This window comes from Octopus bimaculoides, chromosome 4 (assembly GCF_046866305.1).
Source record: "Octopus bimaculoides isolate indiv1 chromosome 4, ASM4686630v1, whole genome shotgun sequence".
Taxonomy (NCBI): Eukaryota; Metazoa; Mollusca; class Cephalopoda; order Octopoda; family Octopodidae; genus Octopus; species Octopus bimaculoides.
The window spans coordinates 142,755,113-142,777,002 of record NC_142931.1 but is presented as its reverse complement, the minus strand read 5'-3'; the positions used below and the strand labels follow the sequence as shown (position 1 = coordinate 142,777,002).

The 21,890-nt window shown below is 35.5% G+C and overlaps 1 protein-coding gene across 4 annotated transcripts in view; it reads left to right on the top strand.

Annotated features, from left to right (window-relative positions):
* Nucleotides 1-21,890, top strand: part of LOC106882280 (organic cation transporter protein) — a 132,469-nt gene that overhangs the window by 86,472 nt on the left and 24,107 nt on the right. For 3 of the 4 annotated variants that reach the window (XM_089351609.1, XM_089351607.1, XM_089351608.1), the window contains exons 6-9: nt 7,791-7,962; nt 11,583-11,795; nt 12,883-13,109; nt 15,385-15,566. In XM_089351609.1, coding sequence (XP_089207735.1) covers nt 7,791-7,962; nt 11,583-11,795; nt 12,883-13,109; nt 15,385-15,566 — 794 coding nt within the window. Of the gene's footprint in view, nt 1-7,790; nt 7,963-11,582; nt 11,796-12,882; nt 13,110-15,384; nt 15,666-21,890 lie in introns of those variants that run through there. The other variant, XM_089351610.1, reaches the window with a different exon arrangement.

Sequence of the window (21,890 nt, the reverse complement as noted above, 5' to 3'; positions counted from 1 at the left end):
CTGACAGTTTCTCCACTTTCTTTTGGGTGATGATTTCGTCAGAAGTGATCGAAATGTCCATACCGGCCAGCTATTTTCCATCCTTGATAATTATAATTGTGTAGTTTGTTTTAATTTGCTTGTTGGTCTGGATGAATATGTCCCTGTCATATCATATACCATGTTTGATATATATTTATACCACTCCTTATTCATTTTCACGTCGAATTATCAGCATATTGCTTAGCAGCAGCTAGTATTGGTTGCTGACTTGTTCAAGAATGAGACAGCCGAAGATAGAATGGTCAGTTGTCTCATCGCACACTCTTCCCTTGATGCTAATACTTTTTAACCATTTTTTTAAAACCATATTTTTGCAGTTACATGTGGTTCTACATTCATCTTGAACAGGTAAAATCAGATCTCCTGCTTTTGCTTTTCATCCAGAGCGTTTAAGACGTTGTTGACTTTTATTCTGGCTTACTTTCTGACAAGTTTTGCGGAGTATTGGCCATGGAGTGGTTTTTCTCACCGTTTCTCTTAACTATATTTTGATATTCTTTTTGGTATTTTTGTCTCTTATTTCTAACATTTTCTATTGATTTTGTCTCTTCGGCCTTTTTACTTTCTAATTTGTATTTGATATATATATATATATATATATATATATATATATATATATATATATATATATATATTCTTAACGTTTCCTTATTACGCTACTCATTTTGCCATTACTTGCTTATATGTATTTTTATATCCTCTATTTCTATTTTATGATATTTTTCTATTTATATCAAAACAAGTCCTCTGTGCGTGTGCGTGTGTGTGTATTGAGGAGTAGATATAATCTATTTATATCGGCTTTGTATTACAGGTTTCAGGATGATGTTGGTACTTTCCTGGTTTTTCCTGCTACTTCTTTCCAAATCACTTAGCTACCAGTTGAAGATTTAGTTCATTACTGAGACGGTTAATGTATATATACCTATTAACTTGTTTCTAGCATTGGCTTCAGTTTTTTTTATATTAGTCTGACTTTTCAGTAGTACCAAACGTTTCCAATTTTCTCCTTCATTTCCGTGTGTTTCATCTGCTGCTAAATATTTATATGAGTAGTTATATCTGATTTCTCTGGCATCTGTATCTAATTTTATGTTCTCAATTTGAATTAATGTGCCACTTATAATAGCTTTGAACCACATGTCTTTTGTGCAACCCTCAAATTTTTCGTCGAATTGTCAATCGTTCCCTTGTGAAAAGGACAGACCATTTTTCCAGCTTGTTTGCTTTTTCCTTCTCTATGTTTGGAAAGGACAAAATATGTATCCACTTGGTGGAGTTTTGTTTGTCTTTACGTTCTGAGTTCAGATGCCACTTAGATTGATTTTGTCTTTCATCCCTTCGTGGTCGGTAAAAAAAACTACCAGTGAAACACGAGTCGATGTAATCGACTTTTCCCCTCCCCTGAAATTACTGACTTTGTGCCAAAATTTGAAGCCATTATTATTATTATTAATTATTATTATTATTATTATTATTATTATTATTATTATTATTATTATTATTATTACAAGTCTGACATGATGTATAATTTTTGGTTATCAAATTCAACGCTTTAAAAAATTACACTTTACTGAGACTAGGGAGATCGACTTAATCTAATTTTCTTGGAATAACATTAAGAAGTTAAGACATCATGTCAAACACATTAATTAAAATACAATTACAATTAGATATTTATGAAGTTCAACATTTATTTTATCTTTTCTTTGAAAGTTGTTGCAGTTTGTGACCCTAATATTATCCCTTTTAAATATTTCCTGTCATTCACATAAAGGAGATTTTTTTATAATTTGTTCCTCGCACCAAGAATCATTAAACAGATATGTTAAGATAAATGAGATAAGGGGCCCTCATAGAAGTTTACGCTTATCATGGGTGTAAACCTGGTTTTAATTATCTCCCCTGTGTCTTGTTGTGATTATGCTGCTTTCCATCTTGATAAGACAAGGTATATGTGATCTTACAATATTGGAAGGTTGATGTGTTTCTATGAAGTGTCTCAAACATGTAACAGTATGATGCACTGGGGTATATTATTTCCTGAGTTTTAGCTTTCTCTTTTTACTGTTTTCTATAACGGCTCGGTTCAAATAACCGCTTTTAACAGTCATATAATTCTCTCCTTTATCACACTTTTTACTCCTCTGGTAATGTGTTTTTGCTTTCCAGGTGACTAACCAACTGTTTGTAGAGTTTGGATCTAAGGAATTTGTCTGTTGTTGACAAGTGATTTATAGCTTTGTAGTTTTGGCGGGGTCACCGTTATTTTTTAGCTCCCCAACTCCAGCATCTAATCACATGTCCCTTCTTGTCTGATTGCCAGTTCATTAAAAACTACCACCCTACACCCATATGTATTAATTATCAATCCTAAGAGCTTTCCAATCGTTTACAATTCTTAATGTATTGGTGAGCTCTCTGCCGTCTATAGTTGGACACGTTTGCGATGATATTATTATTATTATTATTATTATTATTATTATTATTATTATTATTATTATTATTATTATTGTTATTATAATTATTATTATTATTATTCGATTTGACTCAGGTTTGGTCTTATTCCTGGCAGAATTAATGTGGGTAGCGGTTTACTATATGTAACCATAGATATCCACAAGCTTTCAATAGTCTTTCAAGTGCTCAAAATCTTTCTGATAATCGTTCCTGTCCCTAAGAGACAAACTTTCTGTAGAAGCTCTACAGGACGTTCTATTCCAATCTCCTTCAGTCAGATGTCTATAACATTACATTATTATTATTATTATTATTATTATTATTATTGAATATTACCGTGAGCAGATGTGTCTTCACCTCACACTGAGAATTTCGAAATTTTGAAACAACATTCATTTTTAGATCATTTTCGACAGAGAACCTCCAAGAATGCGATGAACATTTATCCCATACTGAGGAAGAGACAAGATCTATCGTTTTTAGAAATATCCTTATTCTTCTGTTTGAGTTTACGTTCAACTCACACTGGCTTCTCATCAGAGAAACATCATCTGCGAAAAACAAAAGAGAGAGAGAGAGAACACAGCTACTGAGCGGACAAAAAGTTTAACAAATAAGCGAAAAACAATTTAATTTCACTGTTAGACCCATGCATTACACGCAACGAACATAATATTTTAACTGTTAAAAACGTCAGTTTGAACAATATTGCTGACAAAAACAACAAAACGCACGGAGAAAACGAGTAAAATTTATTGAGCGAGCGCGTCGTTTTGAGATATTTAGATAACATTCTCAACGGTTCCTTCTCTAGTGTTGCTAACATCAAAAAAGCGATTAACACAAGTCGCTGAGCTGACAAAATATATCAACGTGGCAAAGATAAGTGACCAAGGAAATACCTCCTTGCTCGAAACATTTTCTTTGTCCTTAAAGGAATGGAGTAAGGTCGCTTTCCTCTGTATCTCCGAAAATAGGGATTTTCCCTATACTCTCTCCTCAAGCAATTACTGAAGGTAGCCTTAATTAATATGTGCAGCGACATCGCCATGGACGAGGATAGGGCTTATGGGATATCACTCATTCAAAACTGAAAACTGAGAGAGAAGACCAGCCGAGCTTATACTTTATACAAATATTCATAGGCAGGAGTCACAATAAGTAGGGTGACATGGCACAGATGTCACAAGAAAGAATATTAGCAATGACGTTGATCCTTGGTTCGTTTCCACCCTTGTGATACGATACGGGGCGGAGGTGAGTTATGACCTGTCGTGGGTGTGAAAAGAAACCATTGGGACTCATGACGCAGAGCAGAAAACAACAAATCAAAGGCATGCCAAGCGACAATAACAACAACAATGGTAACCTGTACAGTAAGAGTGACGCTAAGAAGAAGAAGAAAGAGAAATAAGAGGAAGAAGAAGAAGAACAAGAAGAACAAGAACAAGAACAACAACAGCAACAACAACAGCAGCAGCACCAGCACCAGTAACAACAACAACAAATTCCGAGCGTTACGACCAACAGAACAATATACTCAACGCCGGGAGTAATACCACTGAAGGAAAAAAAAACAGAAAATAATGATGATAACAACAACAACAGCGCCACCTATTCCTCAAAGAGTCGATTGAAAATTCTCATAGCACCAAAGCAACACTGAGGCTAAAATTGTCACAGTTTTCATTGCTGCAGTGAGCAATAGTCCCCTTTTTACAACATAACATAGGTTAAAGCAAAATGGCTACTAAAAGTACCTTTTTCTGCAAATATAGCTAGATTCATTAAAATATTCGATTGATTTTGCGAAGAGCCCAAAGATTTGAGTGAAAAGCGGGCAGAAATGTCACCTTAGAGTGTCCTTGAAGATGACAGAACCTACAGAGAATGGAAAAATAAAATAGCGATGATCGGTTTCTAACTAGGAAACTAGTCCATTTAGAAGATCTCTAAGTGTGATAAGTTCATCATCATTTTGTAATGGATCGAGAAAAGATAAGGGTAAAGGAGCGGATGTACTGCTACAAATAAATACCGGATGTTTGGTGGCAGCCGTATAAAAAAACGAAGTAGCTGTATCTGAAGGAACTCAAAATTCACTGAAAGAACGGTTGGGAATGGGGATGGAGATCTTGGTTCAAACTATTCAGGTAATTATTGAAAGCGTCTCCGATGTGATGGATCTGTTACACGGCACTCTACTGTTGTTGTAAAAGAGTAAAGGCACGGAAGTTACCAATTATATAAGGATCTTCAAACGACGTCTTAGGGGAAAACGGAGAAGGTCTGTACAAATGTAAAGTCCACAACAGCCGTAACAACCACAATAGCCGGTATAACAACAACAATAACAGTAGCAACTATTAACATCAGCAGTAAAAACAATGATGGAAACTTACACCTCATCCCTTCTACAAAAACTAAAAGGACCCGCCGCCATATGCAAAAGGTGTAGCCTGACAAAGAGCTCCTTCTCGAAAACACAAACACCACGCTGCCTCAGACACCCTCAGAATCTAAAGTTGTGTTGTTTGGCGAGGTTAAGACGAAAGATCCGTATCAAAAAATTTTTTGTGTGAAATTTGAGACTAAAAAAAACACCGCTGGATGAAAACCTGGAAGGTTGACAGAACAGTACAGAACCTGTCAACTGTTCCTACACTAATATCGTCACTGTCTTTACTCAAACAGAAATATTAGTAACTACAGCAAAAGCACTAAGAGACACGAACAATAACAACAAGGACAATAGCAACTACGATCGCAAAAACAACTGCAACAAAAATAGCAACTACTAAAAAACATGGAAACTCGCCAACTTCATAACAGTAAATAGAAAATGCAGGGAGGAAATACATAATACTACACCAAAATATCTTATTGGTCTATCTATCTGTCTATCTGTGGAGGTGTGTGCCTCAGTGGTTAGCGTGTTGGACTCATGATAGTAAGATTGCGGTTTCAACTCCTGGACTGGGCAACGTGTTGTGTTCTTGAGCAAAATATCTCATTTCACATTGCTTCAGTTCACTCGCTGGCAAAAACGAGTAACGCTGCGACTGACCGGCATCCCGTCCAGTGTGTAAATCTATATGCATCAAAGAAATTAACTGGGAAACCGGCCCTTGTGAGTCCATAGAACTCAAGAAGAATGCTGTCTATCTATCGATCTGATTATCTAACCATCATCATACATACATCTGTCCAAGTCATTCATCAATTTATTCATCTCCGTACACACATACACACATACGAAAATGAGCGAAGAGATATAACTCTGAGCTTGGATTTGGACAATAAATATATTTAAATAGTACAAGATAAATTCTTGATTGATTGAAATAATTTTTGCTTCGAGGAAAAAGTAAACAAGCAGCAAGCGGTGATTGCGGTTGACTCCGAATGTGAATCGGAGATAATGCCATGGAATCTGGAATTCTCCTGAATTAACGATATTCTTTTTTTTTTTTTGTTTTGTTTCTGGAAAGAGATCAGCTGTAAACATTTATTTCTGCCTCAGTAGGTGTCATTAAAACAGTGATGTCTTACTGTTACTCCAGCCAAACGTAAGCCATAGACATATTCAAGTAAAGCGAAATAGATCGGAATGTAGAGCAACATCAAAAACAAAAGACATATTTCAAACCGTACAAGATAGATTCTTTATGAAATTATCTTCGCTTCCAGAGAAGCTAAACAAACACTAGCGGCAATTGTGTATAGATGCATATATATATATATATATATATATATATATATACATATGATTTGTATATACGTATGGATATACATATATATATATATATATATATATATATAAGTGTGTACGCGTGTGTGAGTGTACGCTGATTTATATTAGACAAATAAGATGGGCGTACTAAACACATACATATATACATATATAAACGTATATGTCTATGTATATGTATATATATGTTCACAGAAATACATGTATATACATACGTATATATATATATATATATATATATATATATATATATATATATATATGCATATGTTTACATATACATATATGTATATGTATATATATGTATCTATTTACATATATGTATATATATATATATATATATATATATATATATATATACATATATATCCACATGTATATACATACATATATATATGCAATATATATGTGCATGTGTGTATATATATATATACATATATATATATACATATATGTGTATATATATATATATATATATATATATATATATATATATATATATATATATGTATGTATGTATATGTATATGTATGTATATATATATAAACATATATACCATGCAATCTTTCAAATTTATAACTCAAAATCGGAGAAATATGGCGTTCGAGGACGATTGGCATATATACCGATCGAGATGTAACGCCGAAAATGGAAACATAAAACATGCAAACAATGAGGAGAGAACCAAACTATAGTTGCAACGAAGGTCATCAGTTTTGATAAGATTGAAAGAAGAAGAATCTGACGTTTCAAAATTGTTCCTTCGTCAAAAAAATTTTTTTTTTTTTTTCGCAGTTCCCAACGAAAATCCCATTTTAAAACATGAGATTTTTTTCCATACTTCACGACGAACAAACTTAAATTCACAAATTGCATTTCGTAACTTTTTCTGAATCAGTAAACGGAATCCTTCAAAATCCAACATTTCAAACTCAACAAGAATCCTGAAAAGGGAGAGAATCATTCATCTGGTCTTCGCTTACATACACGCACACTTACAGACATAGACATACACACACACACACACATACATACATGCACTCACACATATGCACACACATACATACACACATGAACACATACACATATTATGTAAGCATGCATATATACATATGCACACATATATATGTATATATATATATATGTAGACACACAATTTATATATATATATATATATATATATATATATATATATATATATATATATATATATATATATATATATATATTATACGAGAAGAAAATATATCTAACTCTTTTTTATTTTATTTTTATTTACAAACATTTTCGTTTATTTTTTTATTTATTTCTCTAAAAAAAAATATATTTATTTAGAAGTTTATGATTTATTTATTTAATTCTTATCTTTTTCATAGACATTTCCCAAATTTAATTTAGCTTTTTTTTTTTCCCCTATTTTTAAATAGGTTTTCCCTCGCCGCATGCTATGTATTCCTCGACATTAATAATACCAAAAAACAAAACTTTTATAATAGAATGACTTATAAGTGCATTTTCTTCGATTTCTTTCGTTTAGCCACGGAAATGGTCGGTTTAAAATACAGAACATTCGTGGCGATCATAGAGCAAGCTTTCTTCACCGTTGGATTACTGGTCCTGTGTGGTCTGGCTTATTTGCTGGACAATTGGAGGCTGTTGACAACTGTGATATCAATTCCATCTTTCATCTTCGCTGCTTCTTATTTCTTGTAAGAAAAATTGTTTCCTCTCTTTGATTTTACATTTTTGTATTTTTTATTTTCTTTGGTTTTTTTTTTTTTTTTTTTTTTCAAAATCTAAAGCATTGCTTGGTAAATGTTGTTGCTTTGAATATTTAATTCAAACCATTTCACTTCACCTACAAGGAAAAACAAACCGAGAATGTCACTCGTAAGCGAATAAAATTCGGTCGAAATGTCCCATGCGTTCACTGCTCGTTCTGTGTATTTGTGAATAAAAATAGACATCCCCCTGGGCCTCTGACCAAGCGGAAAATCCAGGATATGATAGGTGAACTGAAAGAAGGGTGTACCACGCCCTAGACTCGTATTCATCTTCAGATGAGTAGACTAAAGCACCGTAAAATGAGATGCGTTGTTCAAGGATACAAAGCATCGCCTGATCCAGAAATCGAACCCAGAAGTAACAGAGTGACTCAGAGTTCGAGAATTTCGTGCGTTTGCACTTATCAAACTCTCGGACCTTGAGTCACTCTGTTACTTCTACAAGATATTAATAAACATATACTCATATTTTGAGTTCTACTTCTCTTGGTTGCGAAACCGATTTATATATATATATATATATATATATATATATATATATATATATATATATATATATATATATATATATATATATAAATGTCTAAATAACTCACGTTAATTTTGACCATGGTCAAAATTAACGTGAGTTATTTAGACATTAACAAATTTATTAGAATATTTAGCTGAAGATCAGAATAGAGTATTCTTTACTCTTAACTGTGAAACGATCGTACTAAATTAACTAAAGGCAGGTGGGTTTTTTACTCTTCTCTACTGTTTTTTTACTCTTCTCTACTGTTTTTTGTTCTGTGTGTATCAAAAATATCGCTATCAATCTGGAGTAATAATTTGTAGTTTTGAAATCAGTAGTTCTTTGACTGCTATTTCTGAATTCTCAGTATGTTGGAGAAGCAGGTTACTGTCAATCCCTATATATTTATGATTATAAATGTTTTTTACCGAAAAGGTTTTTTCATACTGAGCTACCCAGCAAAATTGTTAATTATTAATTTTATTACTAATTGACGATTCCCTGCCCTGCATATCTATCTATCTATATATATATATATATATTTGTTATATATATATATATTTGTTATTGTTTTTTTAACTATATATATATATATATATATATATATATATATATATATATATATATATATATATGCACATATATATGTATATGTATGTGTGTTTTTGCGTATGTACATGTATGCATGTATGTATGTATGTATGTATGTATGTATGTATGTATGTATCAAAATATCTCGCATAGAAATCTATTTAATCCACCGAAATAGTGTTAGCCCTATCCCGAAACTCATGTAAAACGTGGTGAAATAGGCCCGACACGTTAGTGCCAGTAGGTCATGCCTCCTTACTGTACAGATATAAAAAAAAAAACTGTAACTAATATCTCGAGGTCGCCCCTCACAGCTGTACGTGCACCACCGTCAAGATGAAATCTGATATGTCAAGGTCACTACTCACTCCTTACAACTGTTCTCTGTTCTTCAGCTGTTGGCGTTTTTGCTGCAGCTGTTGTTTTTTTATTTACTTTTTGGTGATGCGTTATTTCGTTGTTGTTCTCGTGGCGGTGATGGCAGTTGTTCTTGTGGTCGTGGTGGTCCTGATAGTAGTGGTGTTGGCGGTGATACTGGTGATGGTTATAGTGATGATGATGATGATGATGGGTGGAGGGTGGGTTGCTGATCATATCAAGAGTTTGTCTATTCCAGTCACAGCCTGCCAGAACTTAGTGAAGCTAAATTTAGAGGTTTCTTTTAGAGAGTGATGCCGTTGATATCAGATACCAGGCATCACGTAGTTGTCGGCAGTGGATCTACTTGGTACGTTCTCTCTATATGCAATTGCTACCAATTATTGTGACATACCATATGTCGGCGACGACGACGTCAACAATAACAACAATAACAACAACAACAGACATATTTGTCTAGTTAAGCGATCCACTCCGCAAGTATGAGCTCTAGGTTCGATTCCACTAGCAGTACCTTCATACATTGTGAGTGGAATTAAGGTAGACGGAAACTGTATGGAAGCCTGTCATTATACCTTACATTGTGCCGCATAGGTTTTATAAGTTTGTAAAACTGTCCTCAACTAAGGTAGGGATAAAAGGTGTGATAGACAATTGGAGCCGACCCCTGCCTCTATCAGTCGCTGCGCACCAGTTCCCCTAACCTCACCGAGTTGCCATAAATATTTCTAAGTAAATCTTAAATTGAGTGAGTTTAACGTCATGTATTTAAGAAATATATTTCCATTAATGTAAAATAAGAAAAATGAAACAAATTAAAATGGTGTGTATTGCTTTCAGATTTTGGCACAAGGCCAGCAAATTCGGGTGAAGAGAGTAAGTCGATTACATCGACTCCAGTATTCAACTGGTACTTATTTTATTGACCCCCGAAAGGATGAAAGGCAAAGCCGACCACGGCGGAATTTGAACTCAGAACATGAAGACAGACGAAATACCGTTACGCATTTTACCCGTCGTGCTTAAGATACTGCCTGTTCGCCGCCTTTGTTGAACACTATATTAACGTGAATGAATGATACACTGTTTCCAATAGTTGATACACTGTTTTTAAACGTTGAACTGAAAGTCACTGAAACAACGTGACCAAACAAACATTACAATATGTTGTGTTGTGTGTCGTCTGCGCAATTTCTTGATAGCAAAATAGTGAATCCACAGGTAAGCCTGTGTTTATGGTTAATGAGTGTCACGGATAATAATATCAATCATAATATTTAGGTAATGTGCAAAATGTTTTGTGTGTGGCTGATGAACCGTAATTTGGATTTACAGAAAAGGATAACTACAGGAATAATGACTGATTAAGGATGAATAATAACATTGTATTGAATAGAGACACGTTGATACTGACTTCAAATTTTGGCACAAAGCCAGCAATTTAGGGGATAAATGTACTACATCGATTATTTAAATCGACCCCGGAAGAATGAAAGACAAAATTATATAAAGAAAATATAATCAATTTCGATGAATTTCATTTTATCGAATATCAGTAACATGTTCTTGACCTCCAGACAGAAGATATACTGTTTGTAAGATAGAAATTTAAATGTAATAAAATGTTATAAAAGAAATTTAAAGTGCCTGCGTAATAACTGTAACCTTATTTTGGGGTCACTCTGTGTGTACACACACACACACACACACACACACACACACACACACACACACACACACACACACATATATATATATATATATATATATATATATATATATGGGGGTGTGTGTCTGTGTCAGTGTATGTGTGTGTATAAATAAATATATGACTGTGAGTTTGTGTGTATATGTGTGTGTACAGAGTAAGGAAGAACTTGAGGTTTCTATCGAAGTCCTCACGACGTTTTTGTAGATCTTCAACAAAATATATTTTAAAGAGAAAGCAAAAATAAAAAGGAAAATAAAATAAAAGATTAATTAATCGATAAAAAAGAAATAATTCTAAACACAATATGTTTCAAATTAAAATTACCATTTTTTAAAATTCCTGTCTTTACAGATTCATCCCAGAATCTCCCCGATGGCTTATAAGCGCTGGACGATTAGAAGAAGCAGACAAGATAATCAAGCGCATGGCGAGAATAAACAAGAAAGAGATTCCAGTTGAATATTTCTCAGAGATTTCCGCTGAGACGGCACCTAAAGTCAAATTCTGGAAGGTTTTCACATCCAAGAAACTTACTTGCTGGTGTGCCATTATGTGTTTTTGCTGGTGAGTATCTTATGCTAAGATGACTGATGTCGGCGTAAGAATTGAATCTAGCAGAAATCGATTGAGCAATAGAAATGAGTGACTGGTGATAACTGTAAGATATTGGCTTTGACTATTTGTTAAAGTTAAAGAATATACGTTTTCATACGATTTTGTCGGTGAAAGGGCTTCGGACAACAGTAGCGCCCGGGTAGCGTATATATGCCTACGTATTAGGAACAAACTGACTAGAAAAATTTCATAGAACTATGGCACTGAATTTCAAACAGTAAACTGTTAGACTTATTAAGATATACAAAGATGTGTGCGTGTGTATGTCTACGTCTTTTTGCACAAATATAGGCACATTTTTTATCAAATCTGTTTACGGCTTTTACTATAAACCCATCTATCTATTCATTCAAGCGACACACACACACACACACACACACACACACACACATATTTAAACATCATCGGTCGCACATACATAGTGTATGTGTAGTTTATACACCAAATTTGCTGCAGTATATCGTCTGGGGAAAAAAAGCTCCCTGCACAATGTCGAGAGTTAAAGAACATTTTCGGTGATTCTGAGGCAAGTTGTCTCACCTTGTCTATGACATTCAGGTATTCTTTAACACTCGGCGTTGTGAAGGGAGTTTCCCCTGAACACTATCCCGCCGCAAATTTAGTGTATAAACAAAACACATTCATAAAGCAAGAGGCATTATCACAGCACATGTGTGTTTCAAATGGCTATCACGGTTCTTCCAGCAAACAGTTTAGTTTTGTACAGGGTGTCCACAAGGTCTGGGTACATGGAGCAAATAAAATCATAACATAAACAATTAAATATAAGCAATAATAATTTCTTAAAGTATGTGTTAATCTCCATGTGGGTACATGGAGTAAATAAAATCATAACATAAACAATTAAATATAAGAAATAATAATTTCTTGAAGTATGTGTTAATCCCCATGTACCCAGACTTTGTGGACATCCTGTATATCAATTATATTTACAACCAAGCAGAATTTATTCTCATAAAATTTCTATTGTTCTTTGATAAGTTAGTTATTTTTAAAATTTCTCTCTTCTTTCTAGGATCTCTGTCAGTGTGGTTTATTTTGGCCTTGCCCTAAATAGCCAGGATCTCGGTGGGAACGTTTTTGTAAACTTTTCTCTGGGTGCCATGGTAGAATTCCCAGCTTATTTCTTCTGTATTATATTTTTGGATCGCATGGGAAGAAAGAAATTGCAAAGTCTGACAATGGTTGTCGGAGGTGTATCATGCTTGGCAACTGTTCTACCAATTCTTCTCGGAAATTCTTGTGAGTGTAAAATTTTTAAATCTATTATAATAGATATGGATAAGTAATGTCTATGTATATATAATTATATATTATAAATACACACAGCCATACAGGCACATATATACACGCATACACATAAATATTGTTTATAGAATGCCTTTGAAAGTGCACAGAATATGGTGAAGTTAGGAGTTTTATATATTCCATTAGACTCCAAGAAAAAAAAAAAAATAATAATTCATGAAAAGAAGAGTCGTATTATTAATAAGATAATTTCATGATTATAAAGTATAGATAAGAACTATTCAACAGAAGGTTAAGGAATTGTCACAGAAACACCTGTAAAGACTTTATGAATGTTTTAACATTATTTTCTTTAGTCTCGAAATTCGCACACACACATACACACACGCAGAGTTAGTTCCATAGATGTATATAAATAAGTATGTATATACATACTTAAGCACGTACACACGTGTATACACACATGCATATATCTATGTACATGAACGTAAGCGATATAATTTCAATCGTTTGGGCGAAATATTCAAACACTGAGATAACACAATGAATCAAAAAGAAGTCAGTGCAATGTCTTTATATGTGGATTAAACAAATGTATGGCGTATTTACTTACATAAATATTCATACATACATACATATATATTTGAATATATACATACATACATTCATACAAACAGGCCTACATGCATACATACATACATACATACATAGTTTATCATTTAAATATATATGAACACATCTAGATATGAAACTACACGCATGAGAATACATACATTAAACAAAAAATACAAATCAGCACGTGTACATATATACATGCATGCATACATACATACATACATGCATACATACATACATGCATACATACATACATGTGGTGGTTGTCTACTCCTTAAACAGAGTTTGACCACCTCCTGCACCTACACCTTAGCCCTTTCATGGCGTCTGATGTGGCTTTTTAAACCAGACAGTGTTTTGAAAAAACACCCACACAGATTGCACCTCTGATTTGCACTACCAATACCTGCAAGTAAGTTCTGCTCATTGTGGATCCTAACATGTCTTTTAAGACCCCCATTGGATTTGCAAACCCTCTGGCACACACCACATTCAAACGTGTGCACAGACATATAATCAGAATAGCTGGGTGAGGTTTGTTTTCCATGGGTTCGCAGGTGAGATTTGAGGCCAGCCAAGGACAGACATGGTCTGTCACAGACTGTGCACACAAAAAGGTCCTTGTCATTCACCTTCTCAGTCTTCACCTTTTTCCTTAAATGTCTCTTGAGCCCTGCTTGCATCATCCTGGCCTCTTCAAATGCTTTCACTCCACTCCACACCCTTGTTCGCCATCCAACTCGATCTGAAGCGAGGACTTCTATATCTTTTGGAGCCATTCCAATTGACTTCATAGCAGTCCTTATGCCATCCTTAAACCTTTTTTTTAGGTTTATGCCGATAACGTTTCCCCTCTGCAAGCTCACCATAAAACATACATACATACATACATACATACATACATACATACATACGGATAATTCGTACATTACAAGTGCAATCTGTGAGTAGAATAGTAAAAATATGTAAGGCTTTTCTCAAGTTCCAAATGTGAATTTGTCTGTGTTAACTACATCCCAAAAATGGAGCCTTGGATCTTTGTTGGAAACCGGCTCCCTGCTCGGCGGAAGATTTATAATAATTAAAAAATAGAAGAGACATACATACATCCATACATACATACATACATACATACATACATACATACATACATACATACATACATACATACATACCCTGTTGTCGATGTTGAAATTCCGGTGAAGGAGTCTTGGATCTAAATTAGAAACCGGCTCTTTCTCTCTCGGCAAGAAATCTTGAAATAAAGCCGAATAATGACATACATACATACATACATACATACATACATACATACATACAGACGAAGTTGACTATATGGAGACCGATGGGCCAAAAGAATATTGGTCAAAACAGCCATCAAGTTAAAACACAACCAGGCAGATATGGTTGTGTTTATTGAAAAAGTAAAAATATTATTAGTCATTCACTGATACAGTTATTATTTTTTTATTATTATTCTCATCGTATAATTCCCACATAATCATTTCTGGCTAGTCTGTTAAAAGCCTGAATATGTATTATATACAAACGTGTGAGTGTGTGTGATTCGTGCGTGTGCATGCATGTATTAAACACTAACTTATCTCAAACCAATACATTATTTTCAGTTTGCTTTCTTTCTTACCATTTTCAGCTTATCAATGGCTAGTGTTGTTGTTTGCGATGATCGGAAAACTTGGCATTACATCAGCATTCGGGGCTGTTTACCTGTTTGGTTGTGAACTCTTCCCTACTGTCCTGCGTAACTCTGCCATGGGTTTATTTTCCACATGCGGAAGAATAGGAGCGGTGGTAGCGCCGTATATTGCGGAATTGGTAAGTTTGGTTCCGATAACAGTTGCATCAGTTCATAGACAACTTATTTACATATTACTTGTCAATCACATTTTGAGTGATTGAGACACTTTAGAAGTTTAGAAAGAGAAACCAAAGTAACTCTTCGTGCTCTATGGGGCCCTAACTAGAGAGAGGGGGTGGGGAGAAAAGAGAGTGAGAGAGAGAGAGAGACAGACAGAGAGTGAGAGAGAGACAGACAGAGAGTGAGAGAGAGACAGACAGAGAGTGAGAGAGAGACAGACAGAGAGTGAGAGAGAGATAGACAGAGAGTGAGAGAGAGATGAAGGGTTCTGCCCGACACGTTACCCTTTTCTTGTTCCTTTCGGCAAAGCAGTTTATTCAGCTTTTCAAACCAGTGAAGAAAGACCAGGAAAGAAATTAAGTGAGTTTATTGCCGAGAATCTCAGAACCAAAGAAAAATGAATACTCCTTGGATAGATCAACCGAATGTACATCGTCGTCTTATACAAGATTCTGGTCATATGCAGTTAGTAAACAGAAACTCCCTCTTGTGTTGTTTAAACTTGAAAAGCAGCATACAAGAAAGGTAACCCTAAGACAGAAGGCAGAATCCCTAAGCGTTTAGATTCCACACCCCTCAAGAAAAATGCTTTTACTGAACACTTAATTCAATAAACAATCCTTATAGATTGTCTGCAACCCCAAGACAACTTCCGATCTGAATAGTTTCCTCTATTGTATATATTCGATTGAATTGAGATAACAATATTTTAATGTTGTTTATTTAATTAACCACGGGAAGATGAAAAAAAGCCCATCCCTGTACAATTTGAACTCGAAATCCAGAAACTATATTGTATTAGCCAAACATACACCACATCTCGAAAAGTGCGCTCGCGGTGTGTGTGTGTGCGTGTGTGTGTATGTGTGTGTGTGTGTGTGTGTGTGTGTGTGTGTGTGTGTGTGTGTGTGTGTGTGTGTGTGTGTGTGTGTGTACACGTGCAGCATATAAGTGGATAACGGAAGAGCTCGAAATCAGAAGATAAAATATCGGGAAGATAAAAGTCCCGAAGTTCGTTGCAAACTTTTCATTTCCGCGAATTAATCATTTTGCTGAAAGTGGAGAGAAGTTTGATTACAATCATTTTATTGTAATTAGCAATCACATATCGAACTGTGTGAGATTAACTTTTACTTTCTGTTTTCGTTTGCTTGTTTCTTTTTTTTTTCTTTTTTTTTTTTCTTTTTACATTTGTGACGTTCTTTTAATTGCGAAACTTCTTTTCGTCAAGCATAAATTGTCTCTACTGATATTCTTTCTCCCGGTTTGAGGATTGCTTAAGGTAGTGGTGGCGGGAGCGGGGAACAGAAGCTGCAGCAGACAGGACTCGATGGTTTATAGTAACGCCGTATCGGATTACAATATGAGATATGAGTTAGAACCCTCTCCGAGGTGAACGTCTACTTTAAACGAAGTGGGGGTGTGTGATTCAGTGCAGTAATAAATTAGTCAGTGCACATGCGCTGTGCAGACAGAGCCAGATATTCAGGCATAACGGAATGCACCTGAGAGAGAAAGAGACAGACAACGAGAGAAATAGAGAGAGAGAGGAACATAGTCTAACATAAAATCTCTTCATATATTAACATTATATGCCCCTTAGAATTAAATGTGGATATGTATCCAGCGTAGGGTAACCAAAAATAAATAGTATTACCGTAGGTTCGAGAATAGGGGTTACATGGGGGGGGGGGGTACAAATGCACCCACTGAAATTTTGGGACGGGAAATGAAAACGCTTTAAAGAACCTCGTGAAAAACTTCGTCACCAGAACGAACGAGCGTAGAAACATTGGTGGACTGACTTGAAACATTACTTTTCCATTATTGGAATTATCTGATTTAATCGACGGACAACAACAACAACAATAATAATAATAATAATAATAATAATAATAATAATAATAATAATAATAATAGAGAAACTTTCAAAATACAAAGACCTGGAAATAGAGTTAACTCGAATGTGGAATCTAAAAACAGAAACAATTCCTATCATAGTAGGTGCCTTAGGTATAATAAAAAAAATATCTGTACGAGGGGTTGGGGATGTAGCATCTACCCTATTACCTTCTGAGCTTCTCTCCGTAAGATATTAGCTGACCTCTAGTTCCTAATACCCATTGGATGAGTGTGTGTATGTGTGTATGCATGAACGTATACACACACACTATGAATATGTTTGTGTATGTATGGGGGTGTGCCTGCATGTGTATGTCATTGTTCAGTTTTATTTCAAGATTCCTTGCCAATAGAGAAAGAACCGGTTTCTAACCTACTTCTTCAATTATAGATGGACGATTATGTGTGTGTGTGTGTGTGTGTGTGTGTGTGTGTGTGTGTGTGTGTGTTTGTGTGTGTGTGTGTGTGTGTGTGTGTGTGTGTGTGTGTGTGTGTGTGTGTGTGTGTTTGTGTGTAGTTATCCGGAGAGGATTCAGTCAAATTTGCTTCCCAGAATGCACTGCATATGCAAAGGTTTTATAAACAATTTTTCCGTAAGCAATTAAACGGAGTTCTCAGACTGATGAAATCTTAGCGCATCACAAAACTAGACCAGACGATCCCTAGTTTTGTACGGACGAAACTATTATATATAAATACGAGGTGTTTATAGTCATCTATAGCATATGGGGGGTGGCTAAAATATGTAGATATATTCTTTAGTTCAGTTCTTTGTATAGTTCTTTGCTTGTGTGGGTGCGAATGCACAGGTGTTTCTCTATGAACGTATCTGTGCGTATATTTATATTTCTTTCTTGCTGCAACTATTTTCTTTACAGTGTATAAGTTACAGCAGCAGCAGCGGCAGCAGTAGTAGTAGTAGCATAACGATAAGGATGAGGAAGAGGAGGAGGGGGATGATGGAGTTAAGGGTGGGGGTTTAGGAATAGTGATAGTTTAGCTCTATGCTCTGTTATTTGTTGATGACCAACAGCATAGAGATACAACTGCCAGATAAATTAGTTATTTTTTTGCCAACTCATCAACGTGCTATTTGCAGCAGTACTTTTGTAATGAGAGAAGTATTTTTATCGAGGTATTTAGTACACATACGCGTGCGCTCACACACATACATACACACACACACACACACACACATATACTGGCACTCCGTCGGTTATGATGACGTGGGTTTGAGCTGATCCGATGAACGGAACAGCCAGCTCGTGATATTAACGTGCAAGTGGCCGGACACTCCACAGACACGTGCACCTTTAACGTAGTTCTCATGGCGGTTCACCGTGATGCAGCACGTGGTAAGAGTGGCTTTCTGAATTAGAGGTACAACTGAATTTTGCCAACTGTGTAGACTGGAGCCACGTGAAATGAATTGTCTTACTCAAGCACACAATGCCTAGTGTTGTCTCCTGTCGGATTTACAGACGCAGCTGTCTAGCTCTTTAGCTGTTATCACTGAGAAATACCGAAGAAAGGTAACTCTGGGCAGATTTAAAGCCATAGCTTTAACTAGAACACAGTCAACAACACTGACTGAATTGCGCTATCGGAACGCCAGGTCGGAAGAATTTCAGCAGTATTACAGCCAAGCAGTGTTTAGACATAATCGAACATTAGGTTAGTTACAATGTTTGTGACATCTTTCAACTTCTAAAGGCAAATTCACTGAAGTTGATGTTGAGATGCAGGAAAAACAACAGTAGAATCTTCCATTACGACGACACGTATTAAACTAACTTCATTTCCGTATCTGCTATCATCTGGATACAAATGAGGCTTAAATATCTTCTTAAGAACTCGCGTGCAAAAGCATCGACAAAGCATTCTAGATACAAGACGCTTAACCTGTACTGGTTCCATAAACGGAGAACTTGAGAGCATCCCCTCGGTAGGTTCACATCAATCTTGTCTTTTAGCAGCAAAAAGAAAAAGAAAAAGCACTATTCAAACAGCAAAAAGATAAAAAAGAAACATTGCACACCGTCCTCTCTAAACGTGAGTGACACTCAGCTGAAGCCCTCATTTGTTCCAAATGCTGGACTTCACTATCACTGAGGATTTCTCCAAGACGGGTGCACACATACACACACACACACACAAACATGCATACCCGAGGTGATGTGACATTTTCAAAACTGCTGAAAATCGTCGTGGCACTCAGTCGGTTGCGACGACGAGGGTTCCGGTTGATCCGATCAACGGAACAGCCTGCTCGTGAATTTAACGTGCAAGAGGCTGAGCACTCTACAGACACGTGTACCCTTAACGTAGTTCTCGGGGAGATTCTGCGTGACACAGTGTAACAAGGCTGACCCTTTGAAATAGAGGTACAACAAAACAAGAAGAGAGAGAGAGAAAGTTGTGGTGAAAGAATACAGCAGGGCTCGCCACTACCCCCTGCCAGAGCCACGTGGAGCTTTAGGTGTTTTCGCTCAATAAACACTCACAACACCCGGTTTTGGAATCGAGACCGCGAGTCCGCTGCGCTAACCACTGGGCCATTGCACCTCCACTGCTGAAAATAACACGCACTGCTATGAGCATACATTCTCTCACCGAGTGAAATAATGGTAGGATCTAACGAAGGACTTAAACAGTCACCTGATGAAGTGCATTTTACACCTTAGAGGGATGATGATAATTATACATCTCACCAATGTACAACAGGTGTTAAAACGTATCGGAACAATTGTAGTGATTTATAAATAATGTCGTTCATTCCATTTTCTATCTATCTATCTATCTATCTATCTATCTATCTATCTATCTATCTATCTATCTATCTATCTATCTAGCTAGCTAGCTAGCTATATATATATATATATATATATATATATATATATATATATATATATAGATACTTGTGTATATAAGATTGACCAGTGACCGGTCTGTCAATATGCTAGAAGAAGCTCACTTAAAAAATTCTCAAATACGGATTCAGCGGAGCAAAAACAGGCGGGCTAGACCAGTGAAAATTGTACATACCTCGATTATCTGCAGACTATAGTTTCAAAATCAATACTTCCAAAATAAAAGTATCTATTTATCTTCAGTACAAATTGCAGATATTTTTACAATCGAAGATAAATAGATACTTTTATTTTGAAAGCATTGATTTTGAAACTATAGTCTGCAGATAATCGAGGTATGTACAATTTTCACTGGTCTAGCCCGCCTGTTTTTTGCTCCGCTGAATCCGTATTTGAGAATTTTTAAAGTGAGCTTCTTCTAGCATATTGACAGACCGGTCACTGGTCAATCTTATATACACAAGTACTATAATCTTTTTAGGATCTCGAAACAAATTTTTTCATGAACCTTCTGATTCTTTTAATGTGCTAGTTTCCTGGTATTAAATTGATATTAATTAATATCGAATTTTTACCATATTATGTTAATTAGCTATCTATCTATCTATCTATCTATCTAGATAGATAGATAGATAGATAGATAGATAGATAGATAGATAGATAGATAGATACATACATACATACATACATACTTACAGACAGACAAATAGATAGATAGATTCCATGAAGATAATAAAGGAAGAAATATAACTAAGAATTTATTGAATGTAATGTGGCCTCATGATGTAATTTATGCACACGTGTAGAGACACGTTTGCACAAACATAGACTACACATGTACACAAAAGCACATTTACGCAAACAGGCTATCACAATGTTCCAAACTATTAAATACCGTTATATCTCAATCAAGATATGGATGTCAAGAAGCAAAGGTTGATGACTACACTATTTGTGTGCATGTAACTATACAGGTGCACCAAGATAAAAAAAACCCATCTGGTCTAGATAAAATTAAGGAGAAGAGATAGGTAAGACGTGAAGGTATTTAAGTATTACATAGTCTGGAATTCGGTATGGAATGCTGAGGGATCTAGAGTTGTTATCTAGGGCTAAATGGATCCATATTGTCAACCAATCAACATATGATGATTCTAACCGCGAATCAAAGCAACGAAAGAAAAGAAAGCATACCAGTTTAGCTTTTCTCCTAAATACCAGGCCACACAAAACAAAAATCGACTTTGTAACTTCTGATGGTATGCTCTTTCAACCTTCTTCTTCTTCTTCTTCTTCTTCTTCTTCTTCTTCTCCGTCTTCTCTTTTCTTTTTCTTCTCCTCCTCCTCTCACCATCATCATCCTCCTTCTTTTCCTTGTATTACTACCACTACTAATTCTCCTCCTCCTCCTCCCCTACTCCTATTCCAACTCCCCCTCCTCATCATCATCCTCCGCCACTTCCTTCTTCTTCTTCTATTACTACTACTACTTCTCCTCCACCTTCCCTC